This window comes from Tetrao urogallus (genome assembly GCF_951394365.1).
Source record: "Tetrao urogallus genome assembly, chromosome: 19".
In the NCBI taxonomy this organism is placed as follows: Eukaryota; Metazoa; Chordata; class Aves; order Galliformes; family Phasianidae; genus Tetrao; species Tetrao urogallus.
The window spans coordinates 7,056,784-7,076,889 of record NC_136832.1 but is presented as its reverse complement, the minus strand read 5'-3'; the positions used below and the strand labels follow the sequence as shown (position 1 = coordinate 7,076,889).

General features: G+C 44.2%; 1 protein-coding gene across 1 annotated transcript; it reads right to left on the bottom strand.

Annotated features, from left to right (window-relative positions):
• Positions 1-2,315: 2,315 nt before the first annotated feature.
• ADAMTS13 (ADAM metallopeptidase with thrombospondin type 1 motif 13) lies at positions 2,316-20,073 on the bottom strand (the record flags this gene model as incomplete). The annotated part of the gene is made up of 30 exons (XM_079544917.1): positions 2,316-2,474; positions 2,748-2,932; positions 3,262-3,438; positions 3,906-4,052; positions 4,396-4,705; positions 5,022-5,226; positions 5,785-5,964; positions 6,551-6,680; positions 7,036-7,153; positions 7,862-8,051; positions 8,235-8,364; positions 10,102-10,237; positions 10,658-10,839; positions 11,087-11,167; positions 11,847-11,967; positions 12,828-12,973; positions 13,195-13,321; positions 13,852-13,915; positions 14,027-14,178; positions 14,585-14,689; positions 15,350-15,500; positions 16,046-16,180; positions 16,498-16,644; positions 16,972-17,096; positions 17,184-17,267; positions 17,666-17,805; positions 18,181-18,322; positions 18,520-18,800; positions 19,628-19,694; positions 19,999-20,073. 30 exons carry the CDS (start codon positions 20,071-20,073, stop codon positions 2,316-2,318), a joined length of 4,392 nt encoding a protein of 1,463 aa, XP_079401043.1.
• Between the last annotated feature and the right edge of the window lie 33 nt (positions 20,074-20,106).

Below are 20,106 nucleotides of genomic sequence, written 5' to 3'. Positions count from 1 at the left end.
ACCTCCTGCCAGCCGTCAGGGGAAGCTCTGGACACACAAACCACTGCACGGAAGTTTGGTCTGGGCTGATAATGCAGCTCCTTTCCCCGCATCACAGAGGGAGGTGGTGAAGGTGCCTCATTTCTGAAAGTTGCCCGTGTCTGTTGCACCGTGCCTCAGCTGTGCGGCCAACGTGAGCACACAGCAGTCTGTGCTCTGCTCTTACCTCCAGCCTCACTCCCTTTCACCCCTCTGAGGATCGAGCTTTTGCTCTGGGAGAAAGTGAAGTGATTTGGTCTGATGTCACACAGTAAAGCCAGAAGCAGAAGCCAGCTCCAGGTCCTGCCTCCCCTTTCTAACCACTAGATGTTATCCATCTACAAGCAAAGAGAAATATGATTTTTTGAACGAACATGAATTTCATGTGAACGCTGTTACAGAAATTGTGCCCTCAAGGCAAGACAGAACCACTCCCCTTAGTCTGAATGGAGTTGGGTTTTTGCTCTAGAAACTGGGAGCTGAAGTAGGACTTTGCATATCAGAGATGTCCCAGTTGGCAACGTGCTGGTATCCAAACAGCTGGTATGGTGAGGCAGCATTAATTCTCTTAAATTATCAAGGCAACAGCTGCACATTTTGCAAATTAACATGGAGCACACAGCCAGTGATCAGAGCCCATCCCTGCAGACCAGAAACTCTGCATAGTCGATCTGGAACAATAAACAGTAATGAGGATTGGGATCCAGAGCAGAGGGGGAAGACAGATCCCATCTGCTAAAAGGTTACAAAAAAAGAATTAACAAAAGGATTTTTTTTTTTCTTCTGTTACTGTTACGTCTCTGGTTAGGCAGGAAATAAAGGCCCACTGCCTGTATCACCCACACACTGCAGTGGAACAGCTGATATATTCAGCTCCTCAAGGATCTTGCTTAAAGAATCTACTTTCAAGCTCTTCCAGGAATGGAATGTAAATCTGAAGGCTGGCAAGCAAAAAAACCCAAACAAATCCAGGCAGAACTAGCAAAAATAATCACTAAGAAGACAGAAGAAAATAAGATTTTGTGGTTGTAAAAAGACATCAGAGAATTCAATGAAAAGAAAGCAGAGGTAGCATCAAAATTGCCCAAGCAGAACAATTTATTGCATCTGTCATGAAGTGTAGAGGCAGGTATGTCCAGCCAGGCTCCAGGTTTGGAAAAAACCTCTTTTGTAGGATATTGGGACATTGATGGGGATGATAGATTGGTACCAAAGTAGAGAACTGTTGAAAAGGTTAAAAATGTTAAATAAAAAGAATTTTAAATATGTATTTAAATATATATATTTAAATATATATTTAAAGTCAATCTTGAGTGAATATTTGTTGCTGCTCTAAAGCACATCTTCCTGTTACGACTCATATCACACAGTTTCAACAGCCTCTCTTGACACAGTTCCTGTGGGATGCAGATACAAGTAGATTATTAGCACAGCTACTGTTATTATCTGAAGAAATATCTCTAGGCATCAAACCCATCACTAAGAGACAGGATTATTTCAATTTCCCACAGAGAAGAAGTACTAGCAGCACTGTTAGATCTGTAGAAGCAGAGTCATAGATGTGGTGGCTGGGGAGGGACCTCTGGATGTCATTTACTCCTCCCATGCAAAGCCAATTATCACCAGTACTTGATCAGGCCAACTGCTCTAGTTAACCAGGCCCACTGGTTAGCAAAGTCCTGAAAATACTCCATGATGGAGATTCCATCAGCTTTGTAGGTGACTTTCCCTAGTGCTGCACTACCCTGCTGGGCAAAGAGTCTTGCCCTCATACACTTCTCGAGCTGCTAGGACTCAGGAGGATTCATCTTCTTACACATCTTTGCCTTCTTTTTCATCTTCCAGAATTTCAATAGGCTTCATTTTCAATGGGCATTTACACTGCAGGAGAGTAAACATCACTGTTAAATCATCATCATAACTACCTGTGGTATAGAGAGGTTTCTAAGCCACTGAGAAACGAAATGATTGTCCTAAAAAGTCACAGCATATAAACAGAAGCAGGACCTTGAGACTTCAGTGTCCAAGTCACGAATTTCAGACAAGTGAGATGCATTAATGCCAATTAACGTAGAAAATCTGCATTAGAACTATTTGTGAACTATTTGGTGGTTACATGCTTTTGCATAAACTTTCTAAGTATTAACGGAGATCCCAACGGAGTCAGCAAACTGTTCTTACTCAGTAGATGGGGAAACAGCTGTAAAAGGTTAAATGATGTGTGTGACATCAAGCAGTGAACAGGCAGCAGTGATTAATTGGAGCAGTCTTTCTCAGTGGAGTGGCCCTGATCCCTTTTATTTGGGTTCAGCAGCATGATATTCAGCCCAGAAACTGGTTTGGTGATCCTTAACGTTTTCATGAAATTCAATTTCAGCTTGGCTTCCTGTTGATTGCCAGAAGAATTGCTGTTTCCCACGGAACACCGTTGTCTTCATGGTGCTTACATCACGGATCTGCACGAGGAAAGACCAAACCATTCTATCACAGCAGCCTACACCTCGAGTACCCACAAAACTGGGGTCTTGCCAATTGGTTACTCAGGGCAAAAGCTGCCCTATTCAAAAGTTAGAGCAAAATATGGTAGAATTCAATATTGCTCACTCACACCTACATTTACACAACAGTCTGACCCTCCTGGGCTTTAAACTCGGCACCTGGATGGAAATCTCTAGTGAGCAGCTGGGTCCTCACCCATCTAAACTACCTCCTCTAGGTTTCCAACTCACCAGGATGTAATTAAAGTTTGTTTGGTTGCTCTGATGGCTCAGGTCAACATAGAGGCCTCGGATAGCTATGTGATGCTGAGGAGCCACATTGATGAAGGTCCGACACACCACCTCTTGTTTTTGACCAGGTGATTGAGTAGGATTCACTATTTCACCACGGGGACCAAACAGCTGCTTGTCACATTCTGATAGGGAGCAGAAGAGAAAATGATTTAGTGGAAGTGTCCAGTATCTCTGGGAAAAAGATGTTTAAATCAAATGCAGACGGAAAACACTCTCTAAAGATTTTCATCCGGGAAACTCCAAGCATCAGTAAACACCTGCAGGGAGCTTGGCTTTAAAACAGAAAGGTTGTCCATAAACAATATCCATTCCAACACTCCTTGAAGAGGAGCTTATTAGCTCTTAGAGATGGAGCAAGGCTTCAATAGACTTCCATAGACAGACATGACCTGTGGAACTCTGCCACGGGTCCCTTGAATCTAAAGCAATAGTGAAGCTTCCAGTGAAGTACCTTGGTAATATCTTTTGGTTGCATTTCTGCTGTTGTACTGAAGAACGACCCCATTTCCTGGCAGCAGAACACGCTGTTTCACAATCAATGTATTTGTTCTGGAATTTATCAGAGACAAAATCAGCTTCCTGCAGCCCATTCGCCACATCATTCGTCCGGAAAACAGCACAACCTCACCTGGAATGGATGAGCACAGGGGTTAGAAACACTTCTACTTTAAGTGAGACAGGTCTGAATGCCGTTCAGCCTCCCGTATTACATGGGTCAAATCAAATAATTTCTGTGTCTTGTCCCTATCTCATGAAACAGTTAACTAATCTATCTGTACTGATTCCAACAAGAGGGTATACATTGCAGAGTTTGTAACAGGCCAAAGTAGGAAGCTTCTTTAACCCCATAAGGTACTTGAATCCCATACCTACCAGCAGAAAAAAGAAGAGATCATCGTGCATGGAGAGGAAAGATATCATTTTAAGTGAATCTTATCTGGCAAAGACTTTGTGAAACTGAAAAAATGGTTTCAGAGATTATGCAGGCTCCATCCAAGATAGCAAGAACTACCCAGGGCACCAAAAGCATGCAGGAAAATGAGGTGCACATTTCCCAGCAATCCAAGCTAGTTCCCACTTAGCCCTGGGCAGCACCTGCACTGCAGTTGAGGGAGCTCTCCAGAACGTTGATTGTGATCTCCTCTCCTAGAGGACGCCCAATAGCAACAGTGCAGTCACTGCTCCCTACACCCGTCATGTTGATGATCCCACTGGTATTAAGGAAGAGCTTTCCACAGATGCCTGTGCAACAGAGACAGATGAGAAACACATCCAGCTGTTAAAACACCGCGCTCATTCTTCTCATGGCACTGTGAAGAGATGAGCACCAAGTATGTTCATCTTCTGAGTAAAGCACAGGAGGAGCCTGCTGCCCAAAGAGTCCCAAGTCAGGAGAGCCTTGGGAATCCAACGGAAGGCTGTCATTGTTCCTGGCTTAGACAGCATGGAGAGTTCATGGCATGCTGTCCCCTCGAAGCAGGAGCATTCCCTTCTGTGCTCCTGTCTCTGTATGCCCATAGGGTCACTGCAACCCCATCATAAGCAGTTAGCACCCATCTGTACCTTTTGGTAGTTTTCTCCTCACCTTCACTGGTCTCCATCCGTTCCTGAGGGACAGCTGGCAGAGCAGATGAAGGAAGAATCAGGCCTTTGTATCTCGCCCCCTCAGCATTTGCAGTACTCATCAGATGCACGGCTGGTGTCACTGCCTGCAGTTCTGCTCCATGCAGCCTGGTGTCCATGCTCTGCTCAGGACAGGGCCCTGCAGAGCAGCCACGCAGCACAATGGCCTTGGGGAAGTGCCTGCAGAAGATGGGGCTCACGTGCTTGTGAGTTAGCCGGTTGAGGCAGAAATCGTGCCGCGTCTGAACACCGTTTCCACATGAAGTTGAACACTGCAGAGTAAGAAATCCATAGGTCTTTATGCACGCATTTCAGCTAGTATTCAGAAATAAATAACACTGGCTTGCTCAAGCACGATCCAGAGTTCTGATCTTTTGTTCACTGATGCTGTTCTACAACTTGACTTCTCAGTTCTTTAGTTTTATCGTCTGTCAGATGGAAATAATGAAGCTGGCCCACCTCCCAAGGGACCCTTTAAACTATAACTTTGAACCACAGGACTGCTCCCCCCCAAAAATCCAAGAAGATCTGCATTTGAGAAGAAAACATGCCTGAGGTCACTATTACACAGCTGGAAAAATGTGATACCTCTGTCCATTCACTGAAGCTCCATTCATAAGAGCACATTCGGATGACACAGGGAATGGTGGTAAGGGGCTTCTCTGACTCAGGACATGAATGCTGCTCCAGCAAAATCTCTTTGCCTTGCTGAATCTGCACACAGGTGACCAGCTGAACAGATAAGCCAAGCCCACAGCTGGAGGAACAGGGGCCACCTGGGGTTACCTTCCATCTGACAAAGGACAAGGAGGAGAAAAATCAAGTTAAGGATGAAACCCTACCCTCTACTGTTTCTCACCATAGAGGATGTAATGCAACTCCCTCATCCTTCTCTCTTTTCTGCTTCTCAGCAGCTTTCTTCACCCATCCACCTCACACATTTTGCTGCCTAAGTACTTACAAGGCAGCCTCTGGAACAAGGTGAGGCATTCTGGATTAGGTTTGGTGTTGGGTCCAAAGGAAGGGCACTCGTATTTTACAGGGAACACACAGACTCCAAACTGAGTCTTACTGCATGTCCATCACAATTTCCCTCAGGGTGACATACACAGGCTTAGCAGCAAAAATAATCATATCTCCCTCCAAAATGCACACCACTCTGAACGGCCAGATCAGAAACCAACTTAGGGTTGGTTCATCCTGGGAGTGGCATCCTGTAGCAAGCAAAAAAAAAACCAACTCAGACACCAGTAGCTTTCCAGTCCCCATTTTACAATCCTAAGCCATAGCCTAGATCACACCACACACATGTACAGACAATTGCTCGTGTGGCCCATGTGACCATTTTGACCTTGGGGGGCATGGCTCCAAGTTACACAGCTCCTGCTCTTCTGGACAAGGCAAACCATCACACTGACTGTCTGCCACAATCTCTTCTTCCTTGTCTCTGGTTTCCCTTGCACAGTAGAGGACCTTCTGCATCACGCCTCCTCCACAGCTTACACTGCACGAGCCCATTTTGTAATGCCACCTGGGAACAACACAGCCACCAGTGAGTATCTCCAGCTCTCACCCATCTTCCCTGGAATTTGAATCCAATTCTATCAAAGTACACCTGGGATTCTGTTAATGCAAACATACACACTTGAGAGATACCAGTCACCTCACTGATGACAGTCTGCATCGCTGTAGTTCCTAAGAAAAGTGCAATCAATTTCCTTTAGTTCTCAGAGCAGCTATTCCAGATTCTTAGAGTGTTTAATGTTAGCTACTTTATTGTAGCTGGCACATATGTCACCACATTTTGCAGTTACAGATTTGTTCCCACTTTCTCAGAGTAAAAAAGGACCAAGAAGTTTTCAGATTTGCTGTGGACTCCAACTCCAAAGACTTCACTTAGTTCTTATTGAGAATTTACCAATCCAGAAAACCCTCTGAGTTTGATAAGAATGAATCACTGCTACTGTTTTTGGAGCTGTCTGACCAGGGCAATCTCTGCTTTCAAAGCAGAGAAGAAGAAAATTATATCCCCAGAGTAGCTCAAGCCACGTCACTGGGCATACACAGAAGAAGGAAAAACCTCTCACTAGCTCACTGTCTCCTGGTAACTGCTTTACCTTGGTGGGCAGGGACTGAGATTGCAGTCTTCCAACCTGCTCTCCGGCTTTGCTATTGGATGACAGTTTTCTTCTTGGGTTTTTTCTTTGGTGTCAAAAGCCACACACGCATACTGTATCTGAGTCTGACCTAGAAAATGGCAAAAAGAAAAAAACACCCTACTGCATGGCATACATGCAAGGTTTGAAAATAAGCACATAGTGACAAAAGTAGTGTCACTCATATCTTTGTCAGTGAGACAAGAGAACTGTCCTGGCACACTCATCCCACCCGTTTCCCCAACTCTGGCAGACAGCAGTAGCACCCATTTCCCATTTGATGCCAAGCCTCCTTGTCTCTTCTTGAGATACAAAAAAAATTGTGATCACAGCTTCGCATGCACATTGATCTGCAGGGAGGAAATGATCAGCTCCCTGGGGTTCTTAGGTTCTGAGCTCACACGTACACCCAGGTAACATTTTCTTGCAGCACTGAAGGATCTCACCTCCACCACAGGACACTGAACACTCTCCAGCCAGAGGGCTCCAGACGTAAACACTCTGGTTTCCCAGTTGGATATGTCCAGGGGGCTCTGCAGCCTGAAACAAATCCATGTCTTCCTCCTCAGAACAGAGCAAAAAGAACCAGGCTGACATTGACACCTGTTTTCCCAGAGGTCCTGATCTAATGAAGGCAGGGGATACTTCCAGATCAAATCCACAATATATTCAGAGGCACATTTAAGCTCTATTTCTATTTTTGCAGACCATACAAGTTTAAGCACCAAGAATAGCTAAAGACACCCAACAGCCCAAAGCCAACCTAATTCACACTACTTGAGGCTGAATAGAGATACCTGAGACTGAAGAGAGATGCCTAAAGCAGTCTCTTCCCCTCTGTAAACTGGCAGTGGTTCTCCAGAATGGATTTGGATCTGTGATCCACTGCTGAGAAGCCCTCTTCCCTGTTGGCAATCTTCCCTCCCATATCAGAACCTCTCTGTTTGACAGTGATGTATTTGTCAGTGCAACAAAGGTTGTTTGAGTTTCTGATTTTTTTTTGGGGGGGGGAAGGGGGCTGAGGAGAAACAAAGAAGGAATGTAGTCCACAGCTGCCATAAACAAACCACTGCTAATAACTGTGGAATCTAGCAGCATAAATTAAGAGGGACAGAGCTCTCTAAAGTCACAAAATTAACCTTTAATTGGACAAATTTCCTTTGGGTAAACCACCCTCCCAGACTCCACTAATAAAGTGGTTCCTTCTAACTGACACCCTCGTGTGGATCACAAGTGCAAAGGGTCACCTGAATGCCAAGCTAATAAACTCACTTTGTCCCATCCCAAAGGGCAGACATTAACCACACACGGCACAACAGAGAGTGGTTTTTCTTGTGCAGAACATAAGCTGTCATCCACAACAGTCTCTGATCCGTTATGGAACTGAACACAGGTCAAATTCTGCTGGGCAACACCGCTTCCACAGACAGCAGAACATTCATCTGTCTGCGATATCTTCCACCTAAATGGGAAGTAATTGTATCACCTTATTTCTCATCTGAATTATAGAGATTTGTTGCAGAAAAGGGCCAAAGTATTCAGCTTCTCTATTTCAAGAGCCTACTCTGGATGTGACAGAGGATGGCTGCTGGAAATTCAAGTCCTTGCACAGTGAGAATTCAGCTTAGCTTCCAGGAGCACTGACCTGTATGGGCATGGTTCCACAGCACAGGGTTCATACCCTGGAAGGGGTTGTAGGAGTTCCAGACACAGCTGATTTTCTGTTATTTCATTCTTCGTCTGATCAAAGCACACATGGTTCACCAGTCGCGTACCTTGGATGTGAAAGCAAAAGGAAGGGAATTTATAAGCAGTTTACCTCTATTCTAGGCAGATCCTGTAATTTCACTTTAACCAAATTATCGGCGTAAGAAAAAGAAATTGTATATTTGGGAAGTAGACTTCCTATACAACTCATATTTCTGATGTAACTTTTCCTCAAGAATCTTCCAGTGACTTTCCAGGACAACCGTCTCAGAAGATGAGAAGTTGGATGGATAATCCACTATCAGAATTGAAAGACTGCTTACACTGGCCGTTTGCAAGAACAAGGTTATCAATCATAATTTGATCCAATTACTTCTAATGATCTTGATGTCTGATTGATGAAGGAAAGGTTGCTGAAAAGAAACCCTAGCAGTCAGCCATTGGACTTGCTGTAGAACTAATCGTGTCATACCATCACACTGCCCGTGTGTGATCATCAATATCCAAAACCAGACAAGGGATAGTCAGAAACTGCAGACTTTCAGTGCCTGTGGCATGCAAGTCATAGAATATTCATAATCTACTCCCATAAACAAGATTTTTAACAGTTCTAAACATAAAAAGATGCCCAGTTTAAAATAAACTTGTCCCAGATTTGTGGGAAGACATTACAGTACAAAGCTTAATGGATAAACTGCAAAGAGCCTCCATTGCAGTGAATGAGCCGCCCACAAGGCATTCCTGCATCCCAAAGAACACGACTCTGGGAAGAAAATGTCAGGAACCAGACAGCAAGGTTATCTTCTCACTACCCTCCTGGTTTTGAAATAATGTGAGAAACATTGGTGATAGGTGGACGGTTGGATGGATGATCTCAGAGGTCTTTTCCAACCTTGGTGATCCTACGATTCTAATGTTTATTGATGAGGAGGGCCTGAATTCAGCTTTCAGCTCCCAAGACACAATTTTCTCTTGGTTTCTCAATGTTTTCTGCTCCTTAAAGTCTCAGCTTTCTCATTTTCCTGTTTGTTACCACATTAGCTGGGAGGGCTTCACACATTACAGCATTTTGAGTTCTCTAATTCAGCAATCACTTCACCTACAGAATCTGCAGGATAAACAGTCCAGGCATAATTAGTCTTAAAGAATGACTTCCTTAAGTGGTCATTAATGTATTTACTAAATTCTTGTCATAAATGCCTTGAGAAATTTGCCAGTGTCACCTGTAGGGTGTGGTAAAGAAGATGTCAAACTGTCTACCAGAGTGTTCTGTTACAATCTGCGTTATGATTTCTACAGGGAGACAGAAAGGATTAGCCATGACACAGGAATAGAATTCTAAGAAGGAAGCTGTATAATTAGTTCTGAGGTTTTAACTTGACACCAGATACCACTGTGGTCTCAAACGTTTGACGTTCAACCATCTCCAAATTACAGTCTTCAGTAACTTTGAAAAATCTGAGAGAATTATTCAGTTTTAAAACCAGAAGGTAGGCCAAAACCAACCTAAAAATCCTCTTCTGAATCAAACATTTTCAATACCATTTGGATGATTCAGCTCATTTGCCAATCTGCTAATTCAATTCAAATCCTGTACTACTCTTTTCCTCCACTCGCTTTGGCACTGGCAGCTCCAGTTCACTGTCTGTAATTTGCTTCACATTTAATTTCAACCATTGAATAACTTCTAAGTAAGTGTCTCACACTGATAAGTCACATTCATTTCTGAAGAACTGGGTGATTATCAGCCAGCCAAATTAAAAGCCTATCCAGACCTTCATAAGAAGTAAAGACTGCTGCCTCACCTCCTCCACAGGTCACTGAACACGGCCCCTGCTGAGGAATCCACCTGTATGTCAGATTCTCTTTTGGCACAAAGTAGCTGAAGGTGATGTCTGGGTTGGTGGCATCGCCATATTCTTTTGCATACCTCCTATAAACCTGGTGAAAGAAAAGGTGGTGGTCAGTACACAAATCAACTCACAATCCTTTCTCAGGAGAGACATGAGAGAAGAAAGTCCTTCATTCTTATCCAGTCCTGAGCCTCAATGCTACAACAACCAGTTCTTCCAAGGTACAGTAAGAGTGAAATCTGTGCACTAGGCAGTGAAAAAAAAAGATTAAGCCAAGCAACAGGTTTGACCTGGTATGCCTTTTCCATTCCCTAGAGCTGCAGAAAGCCTGCAGGAAGCACACCCTCAGCATTACCCGGGAAGATGACCATTGCTCTGACTGAACTCCAACTCCAGCAGTCTCGGGCACAAAGCCCACTGCATCTCTGTTGGCTGCACTCAACAGAGCCACACAAACTCAGTATGGCCAGTTCTGACCAGCCCCTTTCCAACTCTGCTGTTTATTTACCTGTATTTCAATTTCTTCTTGTGTTGGCCCATCCACATGGATTTCCTCCAGGCTTGGCAGGTTGTCCTTGGTGAGAAACACTTTGTATTCAATCTGTCTGTCCTCCAGAACTGAGGGATAGGAGACATTCAACGAGATTTTTCCCTTTCCAGCAACCACGTATTCACCTTTTACCTTCACAGCTAGAAGAACAAAGACTGCAGTGAGGTTAAGAGATTTGGTGCAGACAGAGTCCCTCAGTGCTGGCAGCCACAGGTTGCTCATTTGCTAGAAACCAGTTTGATTTAAATCAGATATTCCAAAAGAGAGCATCCCACAAACAAATAAACTGCATAACCCAGAACTTCCCTCATGGATCCTGTCTGCTTGCTTTCACAAACTTGTTTGAGCTCTGCCTGTACCCCCACCTCTCCTTTTCATTCAACTCACCCAAATGTGTGAAGAGTGGTCTCTGATTGATAACACGGACTAAGGTGGCATTATAAGGCAGGGACAAAAACGTAACGTACTCTGAAAAGGTGGAAAGAAAGAACATATGGTCATGATCCCCTCCTGTACCTGTTTGAAAAAGGCAGAGGATTACAGATCAATCCAGCTTTGCCTTATTAGCAAAATATTTCTTGGAGGACAAGCCTTGTAGGCAGCAACAGGACTCATTGCAGGCAGGGGTTATAAAGGCAATACTCATTAAATAAAGACACAACATCAAAGGCCACTTAAATTCATACTGATCTTAGCTCTACCAGCTTGAACACAATGGTAATGATGGAAAGAGCCAACAACTGAATTTTCTGTTCTGTTCTCAGCTTTCTTTTGTTCTTCCTATGTTTATATGCTGATACGTCTGTGTGATACTAAAAGAGCCAAACCAGTTCTCTAACAGATGTTTGTGCTCTCAGGCAGCACCTGATAGAGCTCTCAGACCCCATAAACATGCAGGACTTCCAAATGGCTGCATTTCTTGTCCCTACCCAGAGAAGAACTGTGAAAAGAAGTCACCATGCCCCCACAACAGCTACACCCCTGTTACAGACCTCAGCTGCCTTCTCTGCTGGCTACCCAAACTCCATCACCATACGCTCCATAAAATAAGAGCAAGCAAAACAGAAAGGAGGTCACAAAGAAATGTAAGAACCCCTAATATGCTCTGCATCTCCTACAAGTAGCACTAGGGCTGAGGACTACACACCTTTAGCTTTTCCTTCTGTGTAAGATCCACTCACTTCCATGCAGGTGGTATTATCACCCCCACAGACCTGGCAAGAGTCCATTGCCTTCTTGGAGTCCATTTGGCCATCACACCCGAATGCCTGAGCAAAAAGGAATGTCTCTTAAAACTGGCCTAATTCTGAGAAGAAAGCAAGCAAGTGAAAGCAACGTTACCTGAATTTCTCAAACTTTTTCATCTGTAATTTTGAATTTAAGGCACAGCTACATTTTACACCTGGGTCTGCATATGTACAGCAGCATACAAAACCAGGGATTGGAAAGTCTTAGCTAAGAGCACAAAAAAGTTTCATTAATTGTGTGACATCTTCTTTCCCATAAGAAGCAGCCCAGAAAGATTTCTCCTGTGACCTAAACCCCAAATCCACACCCAGCTCACATGCTTCAGCCTGGCCCTCAATCCCACAGAGCTCAGAGCAGAGATTTTATCCTCATTCCCATGAACAAGAGAAATTCACACAATGCTGCAGGAGGATCTCAGCAGGCTTAGCAGCAAAACACGTGCAACTGCTGAATTTATGCTAGAGGCTTTGGAAGCTGCCATAACGCACATATTTATCACTATTGCCAATGAAGCAGCAGATATCAGAATAGATTATGCCTATGCCCTCTGCTGTTCATTAGCTGGAAATACATGACAAAGCTCTCAACACCAGGAGAACCTGGGCATTGGGGGGGAAATTAACAAGTATACCTCAGGAATGTGAAGGAACAACACAGTCAGCACTGAGGAGTTACTGAGATACACACAACGGGGGAATAATACTGTGAAATTAGTGAAGTACTTTATCTAGAGAGCATTGGATCCAGTGACAAAACGACGTCCAGTAATCTAATAACAAAATTCTCCTATTTTGGAAAGGACTCGGTGTGAGATCCTACTCAACTGATTCCTTTAGCACAGAATGCATCAGAGCTTCCCCTGGATTCCTCAGTCACTTACTCTGCAGCTTCCCGCTACACACAGATGGAAAGTCCCATCGTCAGAGTTATCGGGCTCACATCTGGTTCCATCTATGAAACTGTCCTCACGGCTTACCATGAATGCATCTTCAATTGCCTTGCACATGTGCTTGCACTGCGTGTCCCCTGCAGGAGGCAGGCATGAGGAGCAAGTAGTTACCCTCTCAGGAGGACGCACAACCATCAAACAGTAAGAAGAAGTTAAAAAGAATCTGTCAAAGACAGTATCTAAGTTTCACCTGGAATCTAAAAGCATCATTGAAATGGCCTTTTGATTCAAAAAACACAGTAAAGCTCATCAATGTTTTACTCCACAAAGAAACCAGGGTTTCTCAGCCTTTTCTTACCTTTGGCAAAGCCAACAGCAGAAGTCCAGGTGTAAAAGGCTGGCACTCCTACAGTGAGATACAGTGGCTTTAAATCTGTTGCTGCACACTGTTCAGCCATAAAGTCAAGCTGGGTCATCGGACAGGCCTACATCCCAGAGAGAATTGTATAGACAGTGAAAAATTACCAAGCACAGAATCTTAAGCAGCATTTCACCCACTAGCTAGGGGCAGAAAGCAGTGGCTGATAAGTAAAACAGTGGAATGACTACAAATAAATAGCACCTCTTTAAAGGGAGGCTGCAGGATACGCAAAGAATTGCATTCAGATGATGCTCTTTGCTGCTTACTAAAAAAAAAAAAGGAAAATAGGACCAATGTAAAAATGTCCTTCCAAAGAAGATTAGCATCAAATGAGTCTCTATTTTCCCAGTGCCTGTCCTACTATAAAGGTGTAGAGAGAAATGCTTCCTTACAAGTGAACAATGCGATTAATAAGTACTGCTGTTATCTTCAGGCACAGTGGAACAAATACATCAGACAGAGGGAAGCTGTATACCAGATTTTAGTTCTTCCCACAGCAACTGGCTGTAAAAAGTACAGTCCCAATCCACACAGCTTTCAAAGGGTCAAGCAGCATTAAGAGAACAGCTCAGAAGATGCAATCAGCTGCCAAACCTGAGTACTGCACATCTCTGCTTGAAGGCTGGCACCCTGGCACTCCTTCCCTCCAAAAGCAGGCCTGAAAATGACAGGAAAAGACTCTTCTACAGCAGCAGGCTCACACCAAGCAAAGCTCAGACTCCTTGGCTCTGAAAGGGCCAAAAGCCTTTGCAAGGTCCACACCTCTTACCTGGGGTTATTGCAGAACCGCTGCCTTATCCGAACTCCACCTCCACAGCTGCGGGAGCAGGAGGACAAGGGGCTCCAGCTGGACCACTGCCCATGGACTACAGCCATGGGATTTAGTTCCTTCAGAGAGCTGCACTGTCCCTTGGAGCACCACTAAGACCAAGAATACACAAAATTGGCAGCAGCACCTCATGAACCCAGCAGCTCTGGCATCTACAAGCACGACATAAATCTCCGTCGTTAGGCAGGCCAGTCTGTCACAGAGATGAATGAGGCACTTTTCCACAAGAGTCCCATTCTTAATTGTAGTCTAACATGAGGTTGGAGTTGCAAAAAAAAAAAAAAGCAGCTGATATGTCATTTCAAGTAGAAAGCAAGCCTTAGAGAAGAGCTGTTATCAGACTATGGGACTGCAAAGCAACTCCAGAGATACAGACAGTGTGGAAACACCAAGATCAGCTGGTAGCAGCTTCATGGCCTTAGCTTCTTGGCCAAGAGAGAGCAAATCCACAGCACCCACATCCATTTTTGATTATTCAAGCATCAGCAGCCTCCTTACCTTATTGATGCCACACTCAGTACCATCCAAGAGAGGAACAAGAAGCCGGGTACAGCTGGATTTGTCTCCTGGTTGTACATGGCATGAGAGAGCTTTACATATATCCTGGTGTGACGAGAGAAACAAGGAGGTCAAGAGGTAACTCATCAACACTGCAGTCCCAAAAGCTGCTCAGTGCACGTCCCAGATGTTTGGTTCCCCCATAGTTATCCAAAAAGGCAAGCAGGTCCCTTAATTTCTCCTGCTATTAGTGAAAAGTTGTGTGCACATCAAATGACCAGCAATACCAGTTGTAATGCTAGAAGAGGATCAACTAAAGCAGTTAAAGTTTCACGCAAATTAGTTCTTCCTCATTAACAAAACGTGTCCAGATGGCAGCTATGAGCTATGCTGCATTTCTCAGCCATGAAGACTTGCACAATTGCAGGGAAGCTGAAGAGATCCAGCAAACAATCACTTCCCAAGACAGAACCCAAAACTCACCTGAGTAGCACAGCCAGTACTAGCACTACCAAACCCAGTGTGGACAGAAGGTTCTGGGTACTGTGTAAAACTTAAAGGAGCCTTATGTAGACAAAAGCAACGATGGAGAGAAGAAAAGCATTTTAAAAGCCTTTTAAGGTTTGCTTTTTGCCAAAACAATCTGCGGCAGAAAAGCACCTTCAATCCCTTCATAATAACAACATCCTGGCCCTCTTCTCCTGAATGCTAGCTCCAGAACATTTCCCAGCTGCCCCCAACAAGACACACAAACTTTCTACCTACAACATTGCTGTCAGCAAAGGTGCAGGCGGTTGCAACACTCCCAAAGGCTATTTTACATTGCTCATCTGCTCCATAGTACAAGCCAGGCTTCCATCCAGGGATGCTGCCTTCCATGTCCGGCAGGTCATTTAAGCAGTTTGTTTGGCCTGTGCTGATACAGACATAAAAAATATCACTTTCCCAGCTGTGCATAGTAAGGACAATGACATGTTTGCAAACTTCTGCTGAGTTTCATTCTGGGAGTTGGCTGCTGCTTTCCCAGACAACACATGCTTACTGTGGGCTGTGATAGATTTAGCTGCAGCAGCTGCCTGGAGATGCTCACAGTTCTCCATTGCTGAAGTTAAAACAAAAATCCATGCTTGTTCTACCAGACAGCTCACAGTCCACAACGTTTAAACCTAGATTTTCTGGCGTTTTAAATAACATTTCCAAGCTGAAAAAGTGTCTGAGGAGTTCAAGACAGCCCAGGTCTGTTAGTCACTAACCAAAGTAATTTCCAGCTACTTGAATAAAAGACTGGGTTTAACCTCAGTGACAGCCTCAAGTGATAAGAAACAAGCAAGCAAGTACATCACAGTTCCTCATTTTCCAAGAAAGTTTTGTTCTATTCCTTGTACTTCCCTGTTCCTTCCTAAGCTGGCAGCACAGGGAGGTGCTCCCACACATGCACACCAAACTCGACCATTCCCTTACCTGACAAAGGCCAGGAATTCTTCTCGGCTACACTGTGACCAGATGAGGTCAATGCTGTTATGGCTGCCTGCTGAACCCATGATGTAACCACTGCTGCTGCACTGATTCCCCTCGCCATCGTGGGGGATGCCAAGACTGTAACAGAAAAAACGCTGTGCTCTGAGAAGGAACCCAGAGGTTTTGTGTTCCTGCAGCACCTCTGTTATCTCTAACTATCTAAGCAAGGGCCAAGCTCCCTCTTCAGAGCCTTTCCTGCTACAGTTGTCATAAAAGCTTATAATTGTCCCAGAACTTGCAGAAATGCAAGGAAATCTTTACAAGAGTTTTAAATAATCTATAGGAAAGCCAATGTTGTGACAAGAGATCTTCTTCTTTCTCCTGAATCCTTTAAAACAGGGAGTGTTCTCCCCTGAATAAAACACACTGCGCTGCTCTGGGGCTTTCCTACTGACCTGTGCCCGATCTCATGGGCTATGGTGACTCCCAAGTCAAAGCCAGTGTCCTGGGTAATGACGCAGCTCCAGGAGGAGGAACAGACCCCACCTAACTGAGTCACTCCACGTAGCTCCTTGTTCCCATCAGGTAACTCCAGGTCAAACCTAAAGTAAGGGAGACATCCAGAAGAAAAAGCAAATAGCCACTGCAACCAATAAAGTCGGGACTAGATCTATAAAAGAACTTATTTGCACCTTCCTGACCTAACTTTGCTAGCTAGCATTTTTCCTGCAAATACAGAACTCTCTGGGGCAGGATGGTAGGAGTAGAGTCCCATGAATGCCAAACTACACTAAGGACTGGAGAATCAGCTCCAAACGGAAGAATCAACTCATTTTCAAAGGCTCTGTGCAGATCAGTGTCACTGTGTTGGTGACTGGACAGCAGTGGCCTGACTTCCAGCCTCTGACAGAATAGGGGAATTACAGTACCTGGTCACATACAGGACAATGTCAGCATGCTGGGGATCAGAGTCATTCTGGGGGTTGACCTTCTTGCTCCACTCACAAACACTGATCAGCGAGGAGGTGATGTTTGTTGTGATGTTCACATTCACCTACAGTTAAAGCACACATTTGCACACTGCATACAGGTTTTAACAACCCACCCCAGACAACACTCGGGCAGAATCCTCCCTGCTTACCTCTGGCTCCCTCAAAACAAGCATTTGCATCAAATGAACCCTGAAATGAGCACCCAGTGAGGCGTCTCGCAGCAGTTCTGCCCCCTGTCAAGTGATGGAAAGGATTCCATAAAGTGACTCTCAATACCTGTTCCCATTTAGAGGGGTGTACTCACTACAAAGGTAACACATCTGGTAATTATAATGACAAACACAAAACCAGGAAGTGACATAGATAAACTTTTGCCTGATATTACGCATGGAATTAGATCAGTAATGGAATGAAGATCTTCTAACATTCACTTTTACTCATGCAGCTCCTTCTACTAGGGTAAGCTCGCTCCCAAAGAGACACGGAGGAATTCCCTACAAGTAAGCAATGCCCTCTAATAGGAGTGGAGAACCTCAAACACCTCAGAAAGAACACTCACAGAACTGAATCTGTTAGCAACAGTGGGAGATCTCACACTGGAACAGCAATCCAAACAGAAAGCTACACTCACAATGTTCAGGTTGGCAAGAATATATCGCTCCGTGTCCTCTTGGTGGTACATGTAAACATCAGGACCTGCTACAACCATCAGCTCCAGATGTTTGACAGTTCCATCAGCCCTCTTTTGTAGGCGAGGAGCAAAGTGCCCTGCTGAGCAACAAAGAGGGACGCAGAGTTTAAAATGCCAGGCAGCACAGAAGATTCTAGAAGTCCATTCTCTTTTCCTGAAAGACTAAAATAGTTCTGCTACCATTTCTGTGGTTACTTGCCTAAGTTTCCCACTTCGGATGGTTTCCTTCACCTGTCTTCATCCTTGATAACAAGTTTTTATTATCAAAATAACAAACAAACACCTAATTGAAAATGTGCACTATTTACAACTCCCTAAGGTGAGTAACATACATCAAGTAAAATCATATATTTGCAGATGCAAAACTTCCTCTTTCTCCTCATTCAAACAACCTCGCTACCAGAAGCCAGTTTGTCAAAGCAGAACCACCAGAGCTTCCTCTGCATACACCTTACCTCTTGCTGTTTTTGCCCCTGTTCCAACACTTCTGAAGAGAATGTGGGGACTGGAGAAGCCAAGATCCTTCAGCAGAGCAGTATCTTTGCTTTTGACAGGCCTGATATGAATCTTTTCTTCATCTGTAACAATGACTCCTTGCTAGAGGAGATGAAATTCCACCTCTGAGTTATTGCAGACATTTGCTACAACGGAGAACCGTGTGCCATATCCTTCCTGTTTCTTCTTTGCTCAGACTTACTAAATGGATGGTTCACACATGTTTGGGGTTTCAAACTGCAAGCCTGCAAAGGCTGTAAATGCTTGCAGAAAAGCTGATAAGCTCAGTGCATACTCACCAGCTGCCCTTCACAGTAAGTGACTCTACACTCAGCCCCAGGAGGTGCCAATAGATTTCCACCTGCAAAGCAGTTGCCTGAGAATCGCTTTATTAAGCTAAAGGAAGAGTTCACCACTTGATCGATCACAAAGGAAGAGGAAAGAAGGGTATGGTCCTCCAGAAATTCGAAGGCATACACTTCTCCCCAAGCCTTAATGGAGCAGCGTTGGATCCGACATATCAGCCCAATCTGCTCTTCTTTACAAGGGCAATTCGGCTGAGCAACAACAAACTCAGGTACTGAAACACATGAAACAAACAAACAAACAAAAAGAACAAGGGAAAGAGTTATGAAAAATAACGATACACGCGAAAGAAATGTAACGATCTGTCTTCTCAGGAAAAATTATTCTCTGAATGACAGCTATGGCCTTTTGAGGTCATGCTGTCAATAGGCAAAGAACTTCTGTCTCTTCGTCTGTTCCAAAGTGAGGTACTCAGACTGGGAACAGAAAACAGCTCTGGGACTGGATCCTGGATGATCTGTGCTTCTCTCCCCCAGTGAGAACAGTTCATTTGGCAAAGGCTGAGAAAGATTTGCTTCCTCAGACGTTAAATATTACTGAGTGAGAATTACCACAAACTGAACAGAGACGCAGGGGACAGCAGTAGGTGAACTCACAAATTGACAGCATCCTTGCTTTAAGAATGTGACAGTTCAAAATGTACCTTTATGCTGAACTATCCAGAACGATCCAGACCTAGAATGCTCCACCTGTGCATTTCAAAATATTAACAAGTCTATTTAAAGCTTTCTTAGTCTATACCTTCCCATTCGGATGACTTAGATCTGTTAATCTCGTAGGAAAGTACCAGTACAGAAAATAAGGACTACGGCTGAAAAAGATTTGTCATAGCTCCTTAAGAAGATTTTAAATGCTGGCCCAGTTCTTCGATCGCTTACACACTGAGACTGGATTACCTCACTGAGCATTGAGACTCAGAAATGCTAAACGCATGTCAGAGCAGGGTTAGTTTAAAAGCGTTCTCAGTGTTATCAAATGTACAGGATTAGGAATAAACTGACAAATGTGTTCCAAAACCAAGAAGGAAAGAGCTCTGCATACCATCAGACGCTGAGCTGGTTCCAAAATAAGAGAAAATATCATCTGCATCCAAAGCTCTGAGAAATCTCTGCAAAAGAAGGATAGCTTTATGTTTTTTAAGCAAAACAAATGGACACGAGGTTATTATTTAACCGAAACGAGCCTGGAAGGAACGTCAGCAAACAATTTAACAAGCATCGATGCCAAGGTCTAATGGTTTTATTTTGCACTAAGCGTATGCTGCACTACGGCCACCCAGAGGAAATAGCTTTATCTTCTTGATTAGTGAGGTCTGATACATCTTGGCTTAGAACACGTCGTGTTTTCTCTTCTTTTTCCTAGAAATAAAAAAAGGCTTCCTGGAAACAGAGCTTTCTGGAGGTCAGGCTTACCTCTCGGAGGATGGAGGGCCAGCAAAGCCCCAGAGGGAGCATTATGAGCGCTCGGATGGTCAGACTGATGATCATGCTGGAGGGATTGCAAGCAGCACCGCAGAGCAA